At 42.7% G+C, this 22240-nt stretch overlaps 1 protein-coding gene across 1 annotated transcript in view; it reads right to left on the bottom strand.

Annotated features, from left to right (window-relative positions):
* Positions 1–14222, bottom strand: part of UBE3C (ubiquitin protein ligase E3C) — a 117194-nt gene extending 102972 nt beyond the window's left edge. Inside the window, exons 1-2 of the mRNA XM_038755613.1 lie at positions 13804–14222; positions 2032–2085 (exon numbers count right to left, since the gene is read on the bottom strand). Of these exons, the coding sequence (XP_038611541.1) occupies positions 2032–2085; positions 13804–13869 (120 nt within the window). The 5' untranslated portion in view covers positions 13870–14222. The remainder of the gene's footprint in view (positions 1–2031; positions 2086–13803) is intronic.
* Positions 14223–22240: the final 8018 nt, after the last annotated feature.

Raw genomic sequence — 22240 nt, 5'->3', positions numbered from 1 at the left:
CCCTATTTCTTTCCTCTCTTTCAGCAAATTTTTCTATTAACTCAAGGGACCAGTGACTGTCCCCACCTCCCCTCACCTCTCCATCACCTTCTGGGCTCATTTCAGCCTCGGTCACAATCCTGTGGCTGGCACAACTGGACTTCAAGTGCTTAGTACAGTGCTTTGCACATAGTAGTAAGTGCCTAGTCATTTCCGATTCATAGCGACTCCATGGATATACTTTCTCCAAAATGTCCTGTCCCCTTCCATAATCTGCAACCTTCCTAATAGTTCTTCCATTTTCATTGTTATGGTCTCTAGCCATCTGGCTGCTGGTCTGCCTCTCCCATGTTTTCCCTGAACTTTTCCTAGCATTAGTGTCTTCTCCAGAGAATTAGTCTTCCTGATTATATGTCCAAAATATGTTACTCTAAGGCGGGTCATTTGGCCTTCCAAAGACCACTTTGGTTTAATTTGCTCCAAAATCAATTTGTTTGTTTTTCGGGCAGTACATGGTATTCGCAAGTGCCTTCTCCAACACCACCTTCACATAGCTAAGTGTTCAATAAATACCACTGATTATAAAATTAGGACCAAAGGGGAGGGTAGAGAGGCCACAGTCATCGTCCCCCTAGCCCCTGCTGTGCTTCAGCCTTCACCCAGCAAATCCCAGGACCCAAAAGTTTGATCCAAACCAGAGTGCTCAGTAACACCAGACACCCTTCCAACTACTTAATTATGGTATTTGTTAAGTGCTTACTATGTGCCAAGCACTGTTCTAAACACTGCATTATATGGACTATATATGAAGCTAGTTCAATTTTAAATGAAATTCACTTGGTAAACACATGAAAAACAGACCACCATTATTGACTGATTAGCCTAACAATTAAAATAACAACAACTGTGCTATTTGTTAAGTCCTTACCATGTGCCAAGCACTGGGGAAGATATGAGATAATGAGGTTGGACACAGTTCAACAATTAAGAGCTCATCATCTTTAGAAAGAAGTCTTCAAGCAATAGCAGATTGTCCAGTAGCTCCTATTCTAGGCCCTGACCTAGAGAGTAAATAAATATGTAGGCATCCTTCTGCTTTAGGCTGCAAACCCCGTGTAGGGCAGAGACTGTAATTGTATCTACCCCAGAGCTTAGTACAGCACTTGGCATATAGTAAACTCCTCTAAAAAAACAAAAAGGAAGCAAATTTAAGGGGAAAGTAGAAATTTTTAGGAGAAATGAGGATAGGAAGTTCAGTATATAAACAAGGTCACTGAACATACTGTTTTCAATTGCAGTTTGCCCCCTCCAAATTGAGCATATTACAATGCAATTGCAGTAGGATTATTTATATGACTACGGCAGGATGAAAATAAACTCAACTCAGGGGCTGCACTGTAGAATACTAGAGAGAATGATTTTTATTTGTGGTTTAAAGTAGGGGTGGCACAATGACAAATCTGTTCCAGTCTACAAGCCAGCCAACATTTTTTTTTACCCCCATATGTATATACTGTAAAGAAGAACAATTCCTCTTAACTACTGTAAAACAATCCTAGAAAAATTTCTTCGTATTGGGGCGCTTGATCCAAAATTGGTTACGGTGCAAAATTCTTCCTTTAAAATCCAGCAAATTCAATAATTCTTCAAAATGCTTGGTAGCAATTAAACTACTATGATTTTAATGAAAATGTCATTTAGAATTGTCAGCTATTTTAGAACCCTGACCCTAACTTGAATGAACCTTCACAAATCTTATGCCTATGCAGTGTGGCTCACTGGAAAGAGTATGGGTTTAGGAGTCAGAGGTCATGGGTTCTAATCCCAGCTCCACCACTTGTCTGCTGTGTGACTTTAGGCAAGTCACTTCACTTCTCTGTGCCTCAGTTACCTCACTTGTAAAATGGGAATTAAGACTGTTAGCCCCAGGTGTGACAACCTGATTACCCTGTATCCACCCCCCCCACCCCCCCAGCACTTAGAACAGTGCTTGGCACATAGTAAGCTATTAACAAATGTCAATATTATTATTACTATTAATTTCTGTCTTACCTCTCTTTTCCTTCTTTCTTCTTGTGTCCGATGTAAAAGAGAAGCCTTTTCTTCCTAAAATAAATAAGACATGCACACTTTTTAGCTTTTATGAATACATCATTATTTTAAAGAAGGGCCTATTTTGTTATTTCTACAGGGAAAGGGGGTTCTTGAGAAAGAGTTCCATGAGTTACCAGACTAGCATAAAATGATTTTCATCCCAATCACTTTGGTAGTATCATATTATGCTTAATAAAGTAAAAACAACAAATCATTCAAAATTCTATAAAATAATGCCCCAATTCAAGGTAGTTTGCTCTAAACTACTGCAGAAGAAACTAAAAATAGTGAGAAAGCAGTAAATTATTCCAGTGTGGGCCTCAAGTGGGGATACTGACTTTTAAAAAAATGATTAATTTAACATGAAGGCTAGCTAAAATCAAATTAGGGAAGTGGGAAGGTAATAAGTCCCTTAGGAAGCATGAGACACAAATATTGTTTGATGTAAATTTTACACACACTTTCACCAGCTAAAAGGAGTTGGCTGGAAATTGACCAATTAGACTAAAGAGAAACAGTAACTGGTGAAGACAACTTACTAATGGATTATTTTAATGTGCAAAATCCAGGTTGTAAAAAAATTCTGGATTCTTCCATTTTTGGAAATATTTATTATCTGCATTTTAAACTCTGAATTTGTATTTACACATATGCTCAAAGAGTAAAGAATATGAGGTTTTCTTAGAGTAGTCAGAACAAACCAGATAATTGAATTTTTGTGTAAAATCTGAATAAAATTTGCAGTTCCAAAAGTGTACAGGTATTTTCCTTTGATGGTGCAGGAGAATTACTTTATCTACTTCCTATTCTGACCTTTTAATCTGGAATAGAAATATTTTATAGCAGCATTCAAGAAACAGTTTAATAAGTCTGATTTGGCAAAAATCAGACAAAAATCAGTTGCCGTATCTACAATAATCTGGAAGCAAAATAACACTATGGGAATAACATGTACAAACAGCTCCTGGGCACTTTTTAAGTGTTATTATCCAACAATTTTTGAAAATTATTGGATAATAACACATTTTTGCCATCTGAAAACACCAAACACAAGCTAGCAACTTAACTACATAAATGAAAATCCAAAACAAAGTCTAAGTACAGTTGTCACAGAAATGACCAAGACTCAGAAACTGCAGCTGAAATGATTGTGATTTGGGGGTGGGAGTGGCAGAATGACAAGAGGCATGTTAGGTCAAGGGTTAATGCTCTTAACCTTTGGCAATTTAAAGATTAAAACCCTAGATGAAAGGTGTTGTATAAATGCAAAAGCCATAATGGCTGTTCTCAAGGGCAGTAAAATATTACCCAATAGACAATTTAATTTGGAAAATAATCAGATATATTAATCTTAATTAGCTATTGTTAATAGAGCAAAAATTGTTATCAGGCAATCATCTTATTCAAAGAGAAACCATGAATAATCTAACCAGATTTTCAACCATCTTGTCATTTACATGGAGCCTTTCATTCAAGGGGTTCTCCTGTGCAAAACTGTCCTAAGTTTCCATGGGAAAGGAAGCAAAAGGCCTAAGATAAAATAAGTCTGTATAAATAAAAAGACCTTGCAAACCCCTGAAGCCCAATAGTTTTGCTACAGGAATCATTTTGGCATATAATTGAAAAGTTACCCAGTCCCCAGAGAACAACAAAATAAATGCCAGGGCAACTGATGGGGAAAGAAGTACTTTTTTTATTCTTTTAATGGCATTTGTTAGGCACTTACTATGTGCCAGGCACCATTTGAAGCACTGGGCTAGATTCGAGCTAATCCGGTTGGATACAGTCCGTGTCCCACATGGGGTTCACAGTCTTAATCCCCAGTTTCCAGATGAGGTTACTCAGTCACAAGTTAAGTGACTTGCTCAAGGCCACACAGCAGATAAGTAGCAGAGCCTGAATTTAGAACCAGGGCCCGTGCTCTATCCACTAGACCACCCTGCTTGGTTGCATTCCTACAACTGACAAACTGCTCAACTTCCCAGCTAATTATCTGTAAAGGTAATGTCCTTCAAGGAACTGAGGACAGTCCTCAATTTAAGTCCAAGTTACGACAGAGAGCACTTCCAAACTGACACCATTTTGGGTTTCCCACATTGATTTGGCTTGACGACACCAGGCTTGTGCAGTCGGTAAGTCCACCTAGCGCGTCTTGGTTCATGGCCCTTGGCTTTCCAGTCTCTGTTTCCCAGAAATGCCTGTCTCCCTGAAGCCCTCCTGATTACTGTTCTTTTGATTGTCCTATTGTTATTTGGCAGTTGCCACTTCTCCTAAAAACACTGCAATGGTCACCAGCTCCCTACACAGCCTAAGCTGTCTGGGGCCACAATGCCAGAAATTCAGGAATGGACCTGGGCAATGGGGAAAAACAGAATCACTCAGCAGCAGAGGAGGAGAAGGAAGCTACCACCTCAGGCCTTCTCCCTTACTTACCTCCTCCTCAGCTGCTGGGTGCCCTCCCCCATCCCTCCCTGGCCTGGCCCTGGTCCCCTAGGGTCAGTAGCAGCAGTAGCTCCCAAGTTCAGGACAGGAACAGGGCAGGAAAGGACTGGGAGCTATGACAGGCTGGGGTATCAAACCTAGGTTCAGGAACTAATCTCTCATCATTATCATCATCACTGGTATTTATCAAGCGCTTATTCATTCACTCATTCAATCGTATTTACTGAGTGCTTACTGTGTGCAGAGCACTGTACTAAGCGCTTGGGAAGTACAAGTTGGCAACATACAGAGACAGTCCCTACCCAACAGCGTGCTCACAGTCTAGAAGGGAGAGACAGACAACAAAACAAAACATATTAACAAAATAAAATAAATGGAATAAATATGTACAAGTAAAATAGAGTAATAAACATGTACAAACATATATACATATATACAGGTGCTGTGGGGAGAGAAAAGGGGTAAGGTGGGGGATGAGGCGGGGGGAGAAGAAGGAGGGGGCTCAGTCTGGGAAGGCCTCCTGGAGGAGGTGAGCTCTCAGTAGAGCCTTGAAGGGAGGAAGAGAGCTAGCTTGGCGGATGTGCGGAGGGAGGGCATTCCAGGCCGGGGGAGGACGTGGGCCGGGGGTCGATGACAGGACAGGCGAGAACGAGGCACAGTGAGGAGGTGAGCGGCAGAGGAGAGGAGGGTGCGAGCTGGGCTGTAGAAGGAAAGAAGGGAGGTGAGGTAGGAGGGGGCGAGGTGATGGACAGCCTTGAAGCCGAGAGTGATGAGTTTTTGTCTGATGCGTAGGTTGACTGGTAGCCACTGGAGATTTTTGAGGAGGGAAGTAACATGCCCAGAGCGTTTCTGCACAAAGACGATCCAGGCAGCGGCGTGAAGTATAGACAGAAATGGGGAGAGACAGGAGGATGGGAGATCAGAGAGGAGGCTGATGCAGTAATCCAGTTGGGATAGGAGAGACTGAACGTGCTTATTGTGTGCCGAGCACTGTAGTAAGCACTTGGGAGAGTACAATACAACAGAGTTGGCAGACACATTCCCTGCACACATTCATAACATTGCTCCTAGGTGAAAAGTGACTCTAACTGACATTTTCGACAAAGATATAATTTCCAAGAAGCAACTGTATCCTAAGGCTGAAGGCTGATGGTATCTGGAACTTTAAAAAGTTCAAGAACTGTGTGGCTTTGACAAACTTTATTAAATACCCCCATGCTGCCAGGCACCTGGGCAGATATTTGAGGGTGTGATCCTACTGGTGAGGAGAAGAAGGGGAAGAAGATAGGGATGGGGAAAGTACACTGCCAAAGTACATTTTGATACTGTAGGTACTTTTGGAGAAATTAACTTTCCCAGGCACTAAATAGTTCCCTAATGCCTTGAAATCATTAATGATATAAGAACTCAAGTTTTATATCAATGTAATAGTTTATTGACTAAACCATGCTAACTCAAAATAACCAAGGCTCACCTCAATGTGGTTCCCCCTGCCCTCCCCAAAACAACCCTGGATCCGCCATTTAATTTCTGGGCTTTCCCTCTCTCTGCAGATCCTGCATTCGCCCCCACCACCTCCCTGAAAAATAACACCTATCAGCAGTTATTCACATACTTTTTTTTTAGAACATACTAATTAAACGATTTTTGCAATGACTAACCCTTTTGTCCCTTCAGTAGACATATATTCCTTTCATGACTAATCTTTCCTGCTTTCAGGTGTGACACTAGACCTATTCATCAATATGTAAACAATAGTAAATTACAGCAATCTTCTCTATTTGATCTTTGAACTTTAGATTCATTATCTTATCTTCTGTGAAAATTAAGTATAACTAGGCCAAACTTCATAGCTACCATTTACACAGTTCACAAAACAGGATAAGATGGCTTTCCCCCATAAATTCAACAAGAAATGAAATGAAGGTGAAAACAAGAGAATATATCTGGAAAACATTATTATTGTATTTGGTATGTGCTTACTATGTGTCAAGCACTGTATTAAGCACTGGACAGATACATATAAATCAGGTCAGACACACCCCTGTTCTACATGGGATTCACAGTCTAAGTAGGAAAGAAGATCATGCATCGCATTCCCATTTTACAAATGAGGGAACTGAGGCAAAGAGAAATTAAGTGACTTGCCCAAGGTCAAACAGCAGGCAACTGACAGGAGCGGGATTACAACCTAGGCCTGTTATCTTTCCACTAGGTCACCCTGCTCCTACTGTTCCCTTGTCCACCAAAAAACATGGAAAAATCCTCAGCCAGGGGCTGAAGGAGAATTAGGATGGAAGGAGTTAATACTCCTTGAAGGAGATAAAAGTCACAGGGAAAATAAAAGCAAGGAGGAAGACTTCCCCCAAAAACTCACTTTTTCCAAAAATAAGTAAATAAATTTGTGGTTTAGTAATAAAATATGAAAAGTACCCCTAACATGGTACATAACATTTCACAGTATTTCTACAATTTTCCTTAGTCTGTTAATTTCTTCATGTATTCATCCCTTAAATTACTGGAAAGAACTGTGAGATCAGGTTCACTTTCCTCCTTGTTGGCTGCCTGCACTTTACTCAGGTTGATCAAAGTAAATAGATTAATCAGTTTCACATCTGTTTTAAGTCAGTTTCACTTTCTGGTTCTCATGCCCTAACACAATACTTGTAACTACACAGACTTCAGGGAAATATTTGAGAGGTACAACAAAAACCTTTTTATGGACCTAAAGAAGCCAGAGGTGTGTTTTCTGTTCCTGTGGGTTGTTCTTCTGTTTTGTTTGTTTTTTGCTTTTATATGAAATGCTACCAAAAAGAATGCACATTCCCAAGTCACCAGGGAAATTCTGATATTTGCTTCTCGGTTCAGGTTTTGTTCCATAAAAAGAAGTTTCCAAGAGTGATGCCAAGTGTCCAACTGGCCACGGCTTAAAACATTCCAAATACTTGCTAGAGATTCAACCAGTCATGACAAGGAAATATTTAATTGGCTCAACTCAAAGATGCTTTGTGCTCAGCATTATGTATATGCTCAAAAAAAAACCCCTGCTTTCACAGTTTTCTGGTGTAGCACACCGGTATCAGATGGTTGCTCACCACCAACCTTTGAAGAAATACTGTCACAGTCCTAAAAGATGAGGGAAACTAGAAATAGTTGTGACTGAGTCACTGGCATCCACATGGGGAAGACAGACCAGATCCTACTGTACACGTGAGGTGCAAATACCCCAATGAACACCAAGTGGAAGCTTCTCCCTAGCCAAGACATCTGGGTACAAATTAATATGGGCTCAGAAATCTTAGGGCTCCTGGCTGGGTAACCTATTTCCAACCTCGTCCAGTTCATTTCATTCTCTCAAAAGGAAAGCTGAATGACACCTGCCCGATTAACTATTTTTAAGAGTGATGGGATGCTAAGGCTAAAGAAATCCAGGGTCATCCAGAAGGCCAAACTAAAATCATCTAGACAACTTTGAGGTCTTTATACAGTTATACACTCTTTATTCAACTCAAAACCCCTTCCACCATTAAGGCTAAAGGTTAACCAATCGTATTTATTAAACACTTACTATGTGCAGAGCACTATACTAAGAACTTGGGCGAGTACTATAACAGAGTAAACACATTACCTTCCCACAACAAACTTACAGTCTAGATGAAGACTGGGAAACAAATGAAGATGCAAAAATGTGAATTTTTCTCCAATTTGTAAATTATAATCCTATCAGAACCATGGAAATAGGTACTCCTATAACAGAGAGTATAACTGCTAGATTATCAAGGTAGGAGGTGTAAAGTTTAAATGTTTACCAAGAACATAAGGAGCAATGAAAAAGTGCCCAAGGACTTAAGAAGTTATCACCTAGCTAGGCTTCTGGGAAGCATAGTCAACCTTAGGACCACTGGGGCTTTATGCCACACTGGAACAGAAACATGACCTTTGAGACAGAGCAAGTACAGGAGGTGTTCAATTAACAACACCAAGAACTCAACGCTGTTTTTACGCTATTTTTACAGACATGGTTACCTCAACTGTCAAAGGCCCGAATTTAATAAGCAGGTTTGGCTGTCCTGAGAAGTTCCCATGACAGTTCCAAAGTGCTCGGTGATTATGTCAGATCCATTCCTCATCACCAATACAGTAAATGGGGTTAACACATCCAAATTCACTAAATCAATTTCATTCTCGCATTTAAGAATGTATTCTGAAAATTAGGATTAGTCCTAGCTTCCTTTCCTCTGGGAAACTCACCCAACTCAAAATCCTAAAAGGACTATCCAGACTTCTTCAGCCACCCAGGTTTCATACTGCAAGAAAATTCTTAAGAGGCAATGTACTGTCATGCAAAATATGCAGCTATGGACCTGCGTGAGCTTATATCAATATTCCTAGTGAAACCCTATTATCAACCAAAGAATATACCAGTCATTCAGAACTGAAAGTTGGCTTCTCATTCTGCTCCTTAGGTGATGGGAGTACATGACCAAAAATTAGAAACTGATCTATAAAGCCATCAAATTTTAGGGGAGATGATCAGACAAAATATGGCTTCAAGCAACATGGCCTAATGGATAGAGCATGGGCCTCGGAGTCAGAAGAAACTGGTTCTGCTACTTCATTCATTCATTCAATTGTATTTATTGAGTACTTACTGTGTGCAAGGCACTGTACTAAGCGCTTGGGAGAGTAATATAACAATAAACAGACATTCCCTACCCACAATGAGCTTACAGTCTAGAGGAGGAGACAGACATTAATATAAATAAATTAGAGGCTTGACTGCTGTGACCTTGGACAAGCCACTTAACTTCTCTGTGCCTCAGTTACCTCATCTAGAAAATGGGAATGAATACTGTGAGCCTCTTGTGGGACAAAGACCGTGTCCAATCTGATTAGCTTGTATGTACCCCGGTGCTTAGTACAGTGGCTGGTATGTAGTAGATGCTTAACAAATATCATTAAAAAAATTAAAAAACCCAAAACTCTTGCCCATACTAACAATCTACAGACCACAGGTTGTATCCAAAATTCTGAACAGATCAGAGACTGAGGCCTGCTATGGACATCACTTCTGGCTTCTTAAACTGTTTCCACTAAGCAACATCTTTAAATTGCACTCAATACTAATTGAAAAAAGGGAAAATTAATTTTATTCAAGAACCCAAATTCTACAACAACCCAAAAGAGATGTTGGTTGTAAGAGCTTCCCTCATATAAACACGTGGAGGTAGTGGTGGATGTAGGGCATTAGGATATCTAAGCAACAACTGGGTGACAGGTTAGCATGAAACAACCACAAAGATGTGCATAAGAAATTGCAGTGCCACAAAAAACACAACTTCAAACATTACCAGTTTGAATGACCAACAGAGACAAGGTGGCTCTTTTTGAATCAAGATAACAAAAACTGCCACCAAGCAAGGAAGGTCTTATTGTCCCAATCCAAAATAGAAGAGACAGAGAGAAGGGACATGAGATGGGACAGTGCTTTGTACATAATAAGCGCTTAACAAATGCCATCATTATTATTATATGTGGTATATAACTGTATGATCCTTGTGGGCAGGGAACATGTCTACTCTCCCAAGCACTTAATGTAATGCTCTGCACACAGCAAGCAATCAATAAATACGATTGATTAATCAATTATGAGGCTAAGGAAAGAAGGGAAAGAGTAGTACTAATAATTGTATTTGTTAAGCACTTTCTATGTGCCAACCACTGTTCTATACACGGGGAAAGATATATTTGAGCACCAATCTACTGGAATGACGTTTTGGGGTTTTTTTTTGCTTTAGGTTTTTTTTTTTTTAATAGTATTTAAGTGTTCACTATGTGCCAAGCACTGTACTAAGTGCTGGGGTAGACACAAGCTATTCAGGTAGGACACAGTTCAAGTTCCACAGGGGGCATAATCTTAATCCCCATTTTACAGATGAGGTAACAGGCAGAGAAAAAGTTCAGTTAGTTGCCCAAGGTCACAGAGCAGACAAATGGTGGAACTGGAATTAGAAGCCAGATCCTACTGTCTCCCAGGCCCGTGCTCTTTCCACTAGGCCATGATGCTTCTCTTCTTCGACTGAGTTTGATTTTATATGGTCTAATTTTACTTTACTGAAGCCTGAGAGAAAGAGAGAGAGGGAGAAATGGCCAAGAGGACTTTAAGACAGGTAAAATTGGTCTTGATTTACAAATGGTGGAGTGCCTATTCTAAATATCCTATTGGGAACAAGGCAAGAGAGAGCAGGCTTAAATTGCAAAAGAAATTTAGGTTAGCCATTATAAAAAAGGCCTTCTGGGTCTAAGGATTGTGAGACACAAACGGCAGATTGGGTATACCCTTCTCAGGAGATTTTTAAGAATAAAGTAGATAACTATCCTTCTGGATAACTATCCTCCTTAAGCGCTTAGTACAGTGCTCTGCACACAGTAAGCGCTTAATAAATACGATTGATTGATTGATTCTGGGGTGGAAGGTCTTGCCTTAGGGCAGTTGGACGGAGCGGCCTTCTTAAACTCCCCTCCAATCTTTGACAGCAACTACCCAGAGATAAGGAAAAATATTTTAACAAATCCAGAGTGCTAGATTCCAAGTTGTTATAATTACATTGCCCACACTTTTATTCTTGGTACAGTTAACTTTCATTCACTCATTCATTCAATCGTATTTATTGAGTGCTTACTGTGTGCGGAGCACTGTACTAAGCACTTGGGAAGTACAAGTCAGCAACATATAGAGACGGTCCCTACCCAACAACGGGCTCACAATCTAGAAGGGGCAGACAGACAACAAAACAAAACTTTCCAAAATGAGGAGAAAGAGTATGGGTGTGAAGGGGAAAGATACTAATATTGGCCTATCAACCACAGGCCAGGCCTCACTTCTACCATCTGTGGAGTTCGGGGTGAAGCAAAATGGCCTCAAAGGCAGGATTTGGTCCACAAGCTCTACTTTCCTGTTATTTTACTAAACACTTACCTCTAGGGCCAAAAAAGAATCAACCATAAATGGAATGAATTCCATCTCTGCAAATACTTTTCCTTTGCATAGTTATGGCTGTGAAATCTTTGAACACAGAGCGACCATTTCTCCCCTGAGGAAAAAGTGTTTAACAGTAAAATGGGACAGCTTAAAAATATAGGGATGTTTTATCAACAGCAAAAATTGGTGAATGCTATTTCATTTCAAAAGAGGTAAAAGGGGTAAAATCCATTCCTGAGGAGCAAAGCATGCTCTGTCGGTTGCCACTTGATCATACTACATTAAGATGGACTTCACCTTTGGAAAATGCAAATCCGGGCTGTGCATGTGTTTCGGAGTGACTAAATAGCCCTGGGATATCGCAAGTGTCAGTCAAATAAAACTGCTCTCCCACTACTGAATGTGCATAACAACTTTATTTTGTGTACATGCACAGGATGAGAAATATAGAAGGAAGATCTTATTTGTCCCATCTCTTGGCTCCAAAATGTGAATTTAAATTCTGGTTTTGAGCCTAGGATCTCTACGTGGCTCAGTGGAAAAGAGCACGGGCTTTGGAGTCAGAGTTCATGGGTTCAAATCCCGGCTCCGCCAACTGTCGGCTGTGTGACTTTGGGCAAGTCACTTCACTTCTCTGGGCCTCAGTTACCTCATCTGTAAAATGGGGATTAAGGCTGTGAGCACCCCCCGTGGAACAACCTGATCACCTTGTAACCTCCCCAGCACTTAGAACAGTGCTTTGCACATAGTAACTGCTTAATAAATTCCATCATTATTCTAATCCAGATGATCACATTATCCATACATACCACGTTCTGCGCACGGTTAGCGCTCACCAAATACAACTGATTGACTACATAGCTTTGCATCACTGCTGATGTATACGGCTCGTTACCTGTGATGGCAGAGAAACCATTATCTGCCATTTTCAGGAAATGACTCCTTACCAATCAGGCTGCTGATGGAGTTGTTGGGAGGTTATTTGCCCTCCTATCAGGAGGTTTATAAGGCCTGAGAGCCTCTCCCCCCGGTCACCTACAGCTAAATGATTGGGGGTTTTTTACCCTTCCAGAAACAATTTACAGGACAAAATGCCAGGAGACTGTTTTCCATTCCTGACCTGCAGTTAGTTTTTTCCAACTAATTGCCAACTTGGGAGACTGAAGCAAGCATTCAAACCGCACGTACGACCCAACAACAAAGAGGGATCCATCCCTTTGGGTGGGGGCGTAAATCCGGCCAAGGTCGAAGGCCCCAACAAATTTAGGCGAGGGGGGGGGGGTCTTGCCCCTCGGTCGTGTGTCTACAGGGAAACCTCTTTGGTCTGGGCTTCCTTAAACCCTTTCACCTACCGAAGCCCACCACTCAGCGGGGCAAAAAGGGGGGAAAACAAAAATCACCTAATAATAATAATAATGGCATTTATTAAGCGCTTACTACGCGCAAACCACTGTTCTTAGAGAAGCAGCGCGGCTCAGTGCAAAGAGCCCGGGCTTTGGAGTCAGAGGTCGCGGGTTCAAATCCTGCCCCCGCCAGTTGCCAGCTGTGTGACCGTGGGCAAGTCACTTCACTGGGCCTCAGTTCCCTCATCTGTAAAATGGGGGTGAAGACTGTGAGACCCCCGGGGGGGCAACCTGATCTCCTCGTAACCTCCCCAGCGCTTAGCACATGGTAAGCGCTTAACAAATCCCCTCATTATGATTATTATTATTCTAAGCGCTGGGAAGGTAACAAGGGGGATCGGGTTGTCCCCACGGGGGGGCTCGCGGTCTTAACCCCCATTTTACAGATGAGGGAACTGAGGCCCAGTGAAGTGACTTGCCCACGATCACACAGCTGGCAACTGGCGGGGGCAGGATTTGAACCCACGCCCTCTGACTCCAAAGCCCGGGCTCTTTCCACTGAGCCGCGCTGCTTCTCTAAGAACAGTGGTTTGCGCGTAGCAAGCGCTTAATCAATGCCATTATTATTATTATTAGGTGATTTTTGTTTTCCCCCCTTTTTGCCCCGCTGAGTGGTGGGCATCGGTAGGTGAAAGGGTTTAAGGAAGCCCGGACCAAAGAGGCCTCCCTGTAGACACAAGGCCGAGGGGCAAGACCCCCCCCTCGCCTCTTAACCCCCATTTTACAGATGAGGGAACTGAGGCCCGGGGAAGTTAAAGCGACACACAGCTGACAACTGGCGGGGGCAGGATTCGAACCCACGACCTCTGACTCCCAAGCCGGGGCCCTCTGGCACCGAGCCACGCTGAGAGACAAAACCGGGGTCACAAAGGAAACGCCGCACAGAGGATGCTTCTCTCTTACCTTCCTACTGGCTCCTCCAAGGGACACCTTGGGCCTTGTTTTGAAATCCCCTTCAAAGCTAAACATCTTTACAGCTTATCCCATCTAGGAGGAAGGTCCTGACTGGCGCTGCCGGGAGGGCAGCCAGGAGGAGGCGCGGGGGAACTGAGGGGAGAAAGAGGCTGCTGCTGCTGCCAACCCCCCCCCCCCCAAACTGAGGGTGCCCTCCGTGCCCCTGCCCCAAGCTGAGGGAGCCTGGGCGAGGGCACAGCAGGATTGGTGGGCACGGGGTTGGTGGTTTTCCTTTCCTCCCGGGTCCTGCCCCCCCTTCACTTCCTACTCTGCCCAACGAGGAGTTGCCCCCGGCGGTCGGGCACCTCAGAACGAAAAAGAAGCCCCCCCAAACCGGTTGTGCCCCTCTTGTACTAGGAAGCAGCCACAGCGGGGAGAAGATGGCCGCCGACTGCAGGCCCCCGACATCGATGACAGCGGCGAGGGCCGCCGTGCGTGCGTGCGTGCGCGCCCCCGACCTCGATGACGGCGGCGAGGGCCGCCGGGCGTGCGTGCGCGCCCCCGACATCGATGACGGCGGGGAGGGCCGCGGCGCGTGCGTGCGCGCCCCCGACATCGAGGACAGCGGCGGGGGCCGCGGTGCGTGCGTGCGTGCGTGCGCGCCCCCGAGGCGGGGCCGGGCCGGGCCCTCCCCTGCCGTCCGGCCCTCAGCCCCGCCCACTGTCTCCTCACGCCTCTCGTCATTCAATCAATCAATCAATCAATCAATCGCATTTATTGAGCGCCTACTGTGCGCAGAGCGCTGTACTAGTCAATCAATCGTATTTATTGAGCGCCTACTGTGTGCACAGCACTGTGCTAAGCGCTTGGGAAGTCCAAGTTGGCAACATATAGAGACAGTCCCTACCCACAGTGGGCTCACAGTAAATTCAATCGTATTTCTTTATAGCATTTATTAATCAATCAATCAATCAATCGTATTTATTGAGCACCTACTGTGTGCACAGCACTGTGCTAAGCACTTGGGAAGTCCAAGTTGGCAACATATAGAGACAGTCCCTACCCAACAGTGGGCTCACAGTAAATTCAATCGTATTTTTTATAGCATTTATTAATCAATCAATCAATTAATCGTATTTATTGAGCGCCTACTGTGTGCAGAGCACTGTACTAAGCGCTTGGGAAGTCCAAGTTGGCAACATCTAGAGACAGTCCCTACCCAACAGTGGGCTCACAGTAAATTCAATCGTATTTCTTTATAGCATTTATTAATCAATCAATCAATCAATCAATCGTATTTATTGAGCACCTACTGTGTGCAGAGCACTGTACTAAGCGCTTGGGAAGTCCAAGTTGGCAACATCTAGAGACAGTCCCTACCCAACGGTGGGCTCACAGTCTAGAAGGGGGAGACAGAGAACAAAACCAAACATACTAACAAAATAAAATAAATAGAATAGATATGTACAATGAATAGATTGATCAATCAATCGTATTTATTGAGCGCCTACTGTGTGCACAGCACTGTACTAAGCGCTTGGGAAGTCCAAGTTGGCAACGTCTAGAGACAGTCCCTACCCAACAGTGGGCTCACAGTAAATTCAATCGTATTTTTTAATAGCATTTATTAAACCAATCAATCAATCAATCAATCGTATTTATTGAGCACTTACTGTGTGCAGAGCACTGTACTAAGTCCTTGGGAACTACAAGTTGGCAACATATAGAGACAGTCCCTACCCAACAGTGGGCTCACAGTAAATTCAATCGTATTTTTCTAATAGCATTTATTAATCAATCAATATCAATCGTATTTATTGAGCGACTACTGTGTGCAGAGCACTGGACTAAGCGCTTGGGAAGCACAAGTCGGCAACATATAGAGACAGTCCCTACCCAACAGTGGGCTCACAGTAAATTCAATCGTATTTTTTATAGCATTTATTAATCAATCAATCAATCAATCGTATTTATTGAGCGCCTACTGTGTGCAGAGCACTGTACTAAGTGCTTGGGAAGCACAAGTTGGCAACATCTAGAGACGGTCCCTACCCGACGGTGGGCTCACAGCCTAGAAGGGGGAGACAGAGAACAAAACCAAACATACTAACAAAATAAAATAAATAGAATAGATATGTACAATGAATTGATTGATCAATCAATCGTATTTATTGAGTGCCTACTGTGTGCAGAGCACTGTACTAAGTGCTTGGGAAGCACAAGTCGGCAACATATAGAGACAGTCCCTACCCAACAGTGGGCTCACAGTAAATTCAATCGTATTTTTTATAGCATTTATTAATCAATCAATCAATCAATCGTATTTATTGAGTGCTTACTGTGTGCAGAGCACTGTACTAAGCGCTTGGGAAGTACAAGTTGGCAACATCTAGAGACAGTCCCTACCCAACAGTGGGCTCACAGTCTAAAAGGGGAAGACAGAGAACGAAACCAAACATACTAACAAAATAAAATAAATAGAATAGATATGTACAAGTACAATAAATAAATAAATAGAATAATAAATATGTACAAACATATATACATATATACAGGTGCTGTGGGGAAGGGAAGGCCCTCCCTCCTCAAATTTGACAGGCAATGACTCTCCCCGCCTTCAAAGTCTTATTGAAGGCCCAATTCCTCCCTAAAGCATTGGGGCCTCCTGGCTAGAACTCAGGCCTGAGAGTCGGAAGGTTGTGGGTTCTAATCCTGGCTCTGCCGGGATTAGATGTGCATATAGCTATATATAATGCACAACATATAATGATGTGCATATAGCTATAATTCTATTTATTCTGATGGTTCTGACACCTGTCTACATGTTGTGTTTTGTTGTCTGTCTCCCCCTTCTAGACTGTGAGCCCGTTGGTGGGTAGGGACCCTCTCTATATGTTGCCGACTTGTACTTCCCAAGCGCTTAGTACAGTGCTCTGCACACAGTAAGCGCTCAGTAAATACGATTGAATGAATGAAGTACAGATACGTACTTTGTTGGGTTTAGCAAATATGATGTACTTTACCCACAGCCCAAATCTACCAGACTGGCTTCCCAACTGACTCTGCTTGAAGCTCTATTGTGGAGAATCAGCATGGCATAGTGGATAGAGCACGGGTACTTTCCAAGCGCTTAGTACAGCGGTCTGCGCACAGTAAGCACTCAAAATACGATTGAATGAATGAATGAATTGAGAGTCAGGAGATCATGGGCTCTAATTCCGGCTCTGCCACTTATCTGCTGTGTGACTTTGGACAAGTCACTTCTCTACGCCTCAGTTACCTCAACGGTAAAATGGGGATTGAGACTGTGAGCCCCACATGGGACGGAGACTGTGTCCAGCCTGATTTGGTTGTATCTACCCAACATATCTATTCTATTTATTTTATTTTGTTAGTATGTTTGGTTTTTTCTCTGTCTCCCCCTTTTAGACTGTGAGCCCACTGTTGGGTAGGGACTGTCTCTATATGTTGCCAATTTGTACTTCCCAAGCGCTTAGTACAGTGCTCTGCACATAGTAAGCGCTCAATAAATACGATTGATGATGATGATCTACCCCATCACTTAGTACAGTGCCTCAGACATAGTAAGCACTTAACAAATATCATAATCACTATTATTATTCCCAAGTATAGAACACACAGATCAGTGTTGCTCTAAACAGTAAACGTTCAATAAATACCATTGATAGACTGATAGATACTGACCCCCTCTATCACCTTGCACCTGAAGTTGTGGTTTTAGAATAATAATTATAGTATTGGCTAAAAGCTGGAGTTGTGGTTTAAGAATAATAATTATAGTATTTGCTAAAAGCTGGAGTAGATACAGTACTGTAATACTATACTACTAATAATACTATAATATCAGGAAAGCTGAGTGACCTAGTGGAAATTAGCGTTGGCCTGGAAGTCAGAGGACCTGGATTATAATCCAAACTCTGCCACTTGTTTGCTGTGGGACACTGGGCAGATCATTTAACTTCTCTGAGCCTTAATTACCTCATCTGTAAAATGGGGATTCACTCAAATGGGGGAGCCCTTAAAGTGTGAGCCCAATGTAGGACAGGGATTGTGTCCGAACTATTTATCTTTTATCTACCCCAGTGCTTAATACAGAAGCAGCGTGGCTTAGTGGAAAGAGCACGGGCTTGGGAGTCAGAGGATGTTGTTTCTAATCCCATCTCCACCACTTGTCTGCTGTGTGACCTTGAGCAAGCCACTTAACTTTTCTGTGCTTCAGTTACCTCATCTGTAAAATGGGAATTAAGACTGTGAGTCCCACGTGGGACAACCTGACTACCTTGTATCTACCCAGGACTTAGAACAATGCTTGGCACATGGTAAGCACTTAACAAATACCATTATTATTATTATTATTACAGTGTCTGACACACAGTAAACACTTAACAAGTATCCTAAAAAAAAAAAAAAGACCAGACATTGTGACTGTCACACTGGGGACTCACAGTCTAAGAGAAGAGGGAAAGGGTATTTGGCTCCCTTGTAGACTGTGGACAGGAGGCAGGACTACCAACTTGGTTGTATTGTACTCTCCCAAGCACTTAGTACAGTGCTCCGCACACAGTAAGTGCTCAATAAATACTACTGATGATCAATTTTACAGATGAGGAAACTGAGGCAGAGAGAAATCAAGTGATTTGCCCAGGGTCACAAAACAGGCAAGTGGCAGAGCGGGATTTAGAACCCAGGTCTTGACCTCCAGTCCTGGCACTTTCCACAAAGCTGCAGTTTTCTTCTATATGAGGGTTTTTGTAAGGAGGATGATGACCACTTGTTTCCCAAAAGCCTTGCTTGGTTTGAAGAACCTACTTTGTTAAGAGTCTATTATCTTATTTCAATAATAATAATTATAACAATATTTGTTAAATACTTACCTCATGCCAATCCCCGTACTAAGATTTGGGTAGAAAGAATTTAAGTGGATTGGATACAGTCCTTGTCCCACATGGGACTCACAGTCTAAGGAGGAAGAAGAGCAGGTATTCAATCCCCATTTTAGAGATAAGGAAATCGTGGCACAGAAAAGTGACTTGCCCAAGTCGAATTCCCATTATGACTCTGGTGGCTCTCAGCAACAATAACAACAAAAAAACCCCCAAATCTTATCATAGAATTCTAGTGTGCCAGAGATGAGATGCAAGTTAGCAGTATTGTGGTTTAGTGAATTTAAAGTTGGAAACATGGGTCAAAGTTTCTGTCTGATGTTCCACTGACTCACTCTAAGGGACATACTGACTCATTCACAGTGGCTGGTCACCTGATTCCTGACCCTGTGAAGTAATAGAAATGATTCTTCCCATGGATTTTCCTAACTTGGCTATTATGAGGGCTGACTGTACTTACAGTCTTGTTAGCAACAAGAATTCACTTTTTTTTATAAAGACCAATGAATGAGGGATGAGAGAAATGAAAAATACAGTACAGCCCCAGATGAAATGGTGAGGTGAGGGAGCCAGGATTTTATTTTAATCATTAAAATCCTTCCCATAAAACTTCTGATCTCTATCAGATTTTCACCCTTTAATACCTGACCACAGCCCCTTGGAGGCTGCAAAGGGCTCACAACCGAAATAATAATACTAACGCTTCCTTGGGTGTATGTGGTGTTTTTCTTTTCTAGACAGCTTTCATATCACAACCTTCCCGCACTTTAGTGCACAGTGAATATTACTTCCCCCACTTTATAGATGAGAAAACAGAACTTGAGAAAGATTAAGGGACTTGCCCATAGTCACACAGGTCAGTAAATGGTTAAGGCAGGCCTCAAAACCAGGGCTGTTGACTACAAGTCTTTCACTTTTTCTTCTACAGTAGGTGCCAATGGAGGAAACAATATGCCAATTACATGTTTGGAGGAAAGGTGTACACTCCTCTCTTGCAGAACCTTACACTGTCTCTGGCCTTGGCTTGTGGACCTTAGGCTGGGCTAAGGCAAGGCAGGCTGGGATGGACTGGGCCTTCTCTCCAATTCCAGGGCTCCTCAAGCCTGACTAGAACACAATCCCCAGTCTGCATGCATATGGGGATACCCCTTTGGTCCCAACAAAAGTAAAATCTAACTCCGTAAGACGTAGCCTGAGCATCTCTTCAGGCATGGAGGGACCTCCCTGTGTCTCTCCACCCCACTCCTCCTCATAGTAGCCATCTGCTAAGATGGGAGTCTGTAAAGGGGAGAGGTGAAGAGGGGAAGGGGATTGTCAGAAGAGCAGATTTCAATCCTCTGAGTTGTTCCATTCCCTGAAACCCTCCTTTCCCTCTTGGAGGCTCTGGCCCTCTTTGTTTTAAGCTCTGGGTAGCCACCCCTCTAATGGCCCTGCTCCTTTCCACCTTCCATCACTGCTCACCACTTCCCTGGTCATCCTCTGCCTGTCCCTTTTCATCACTCCTCATTCCCCTCAGCTTTCTCTGTTGTCTCTCATTCCCTGGGTATTCACCTTCAAGTCCAGACTCTTTCACTAGTTCAAGGGGGGAACTGTTCAAAGCTCTTCCCCTCTAAGAGTTCTGAGGCCATTTTACTTGTACATATTTATTCTATTTATTTTATTTTGTTAATATGTTTGGTTTTGTTCTCCGTCTCCCCCTTCTAGACTGTGAGCCCACTGTTGGGTAGGGACCGTCTCTATATGTTGCCAACTTGTCCTTTCCAAGCGCTTAGTACAGTGCTCTGCACACAGTAAGCGCTCAATAAATACGATTGAATGAATGAATGAATGAATGAATGAACCATAAGCTGGTGCAGACCAATCATTCACTCAGTGGTATTTATTGAGTGCTTTCTGTGTGTAAGCACACAGCCTACAATGTAATAGAGTTGGAAGACCCAATCCCTGCCCTAGAGGAGTTTAAAGTTTAGTGGAGGATCTTACAGTCTAGCGGTGCAGTTGGACCACGCTGATGGTATCAGGTTGAGTAGCCCATGGAATTTCCCTTCCCTCTACCAGTCTTCAAGCCAGAGCAGCCTTGCAGAAATCAAGGAATTTCCATTCCTCAACCACCACTCCTCTGCTTTCACAATCAGTCCAGGCCTGAGGGCCCCCCCAAAATATCTGCTCTATAATAATAATAATAATAATAATAATAGTAATGGCATTTGTTAAATGTTTACTATGTGCAAAGTGCTGTTCTAAATGCTGGGGAGGATACAAGGTGATCAGGTTGTCCCAAGTAGGGCTCACAGTCTTAATCCCCATTTTCCAGCTGAGGTAACTGAGACACAGAAAAGTTAAGTGACTTGCCCAAGGTCACACAGCTGACAACTGGCAGAGCTGGGATCCAGCCCTGCCCAAGTCCCCTCATAACCTGCTACCACTGCTTCATTCTTCTTCCTTTTCTGCCCACAAACAAGCAAAAGCAAATTAATTTAAGATGTGAAACAGAATAGCAAAACTAACAAAATACCTTATTTAATTTTAAGATGGCAGTCCTCTGAACCTGCCCATATCTATATCACCTTCTTTATACAGTAAACTACTTGAAGGTAGAGCCCATGTTTCTAGACTGTAGGTTTTTTCCTCTAGAATATAAGCTCCTTGTGGGCAGGGGACATGTCTACCAATTCTAATGTATTGTACTCTTCCTAAGAGCTGAGTGCATTCAATTTATACAACTGATTGATTGTTTGACTCAAGCTGTTAATGATAAATAATGCTAAAAAACAAAACACTACAGAAGTTGGTCATTTTAAAATGACTATATGTTGGGACTCACAATAAAAAAAATACATAAATCAAAGCTAGTGTTGAAGATCCAAGATTTGAGGTTTGCTATTGACATTGTGCTGATACCGTTTTGGTACATTATCATCAACAACATTTTCATTATTTAAAAAGGACAGACAATTACGAGTCTGTTTGGCAGATTTTCAGTGAAGGAGAAGCTGGAGGACAAATTGCAAATGACCTGTGAACTGGCCAGAATGACTAAGGAGACCCTCTGAAATCAAATCCAGAAGAGGTTATGCTGCTTATGAGAAGAAGCATGGCACAGCAGATAGAGCACAGGCCTGAAAATCAGAAGGACCTGGGTTCTAATCCCAGCTCCACCACTTGTCTGCTGTGTGGACCTTGGGCAAGTCACTTAACGTCTCTGTACCTCAATTACCTCATCTGTAAAATGGGGATTAAGACTATGAGCCCCATGTGGGACATGGACTGTGTCCAACCTGATTAACTTGTATCTACCCCATGCTTAGTACAGTGTTTGGCACTTAGTAAATGCTTAACAAATACCACTAAAAAAAAAATAGTGGGAGCAAGTAACACTCGCCATACCTTTGTTTTGCTGAGCTGTATTAAAACTTATAAAAGACCACTTAAAAATGATATGGTTCAGCCCCAGCTCATAAAACACAGGGTTTGAAACCAGTCCAGATGTTATATTCATCTACATTTTGATTTCTACCAAGGCAGAATGATTACAAGTATTT

Source organism: Tachyglossus aculeatus, chromosome 13, assembly GCF_015852505.1.
Source record: "Tachyglossus aculeatus isolate mTacAcu1 chromosome 13, mTacAcu1.pri, whole genome shotgun sequence".
Lineage (NCBI taxonomy): Eukaryota > Metazoa > Chordata > Mammalia > Monotremata > Tachyglossidae > Tachyglossus > Tachyglossus aculeatus.
Note: the sequence above shows the minus strand (reverse complement) of the source record. Positions and strands in the feature narration are given on the sequence as shown.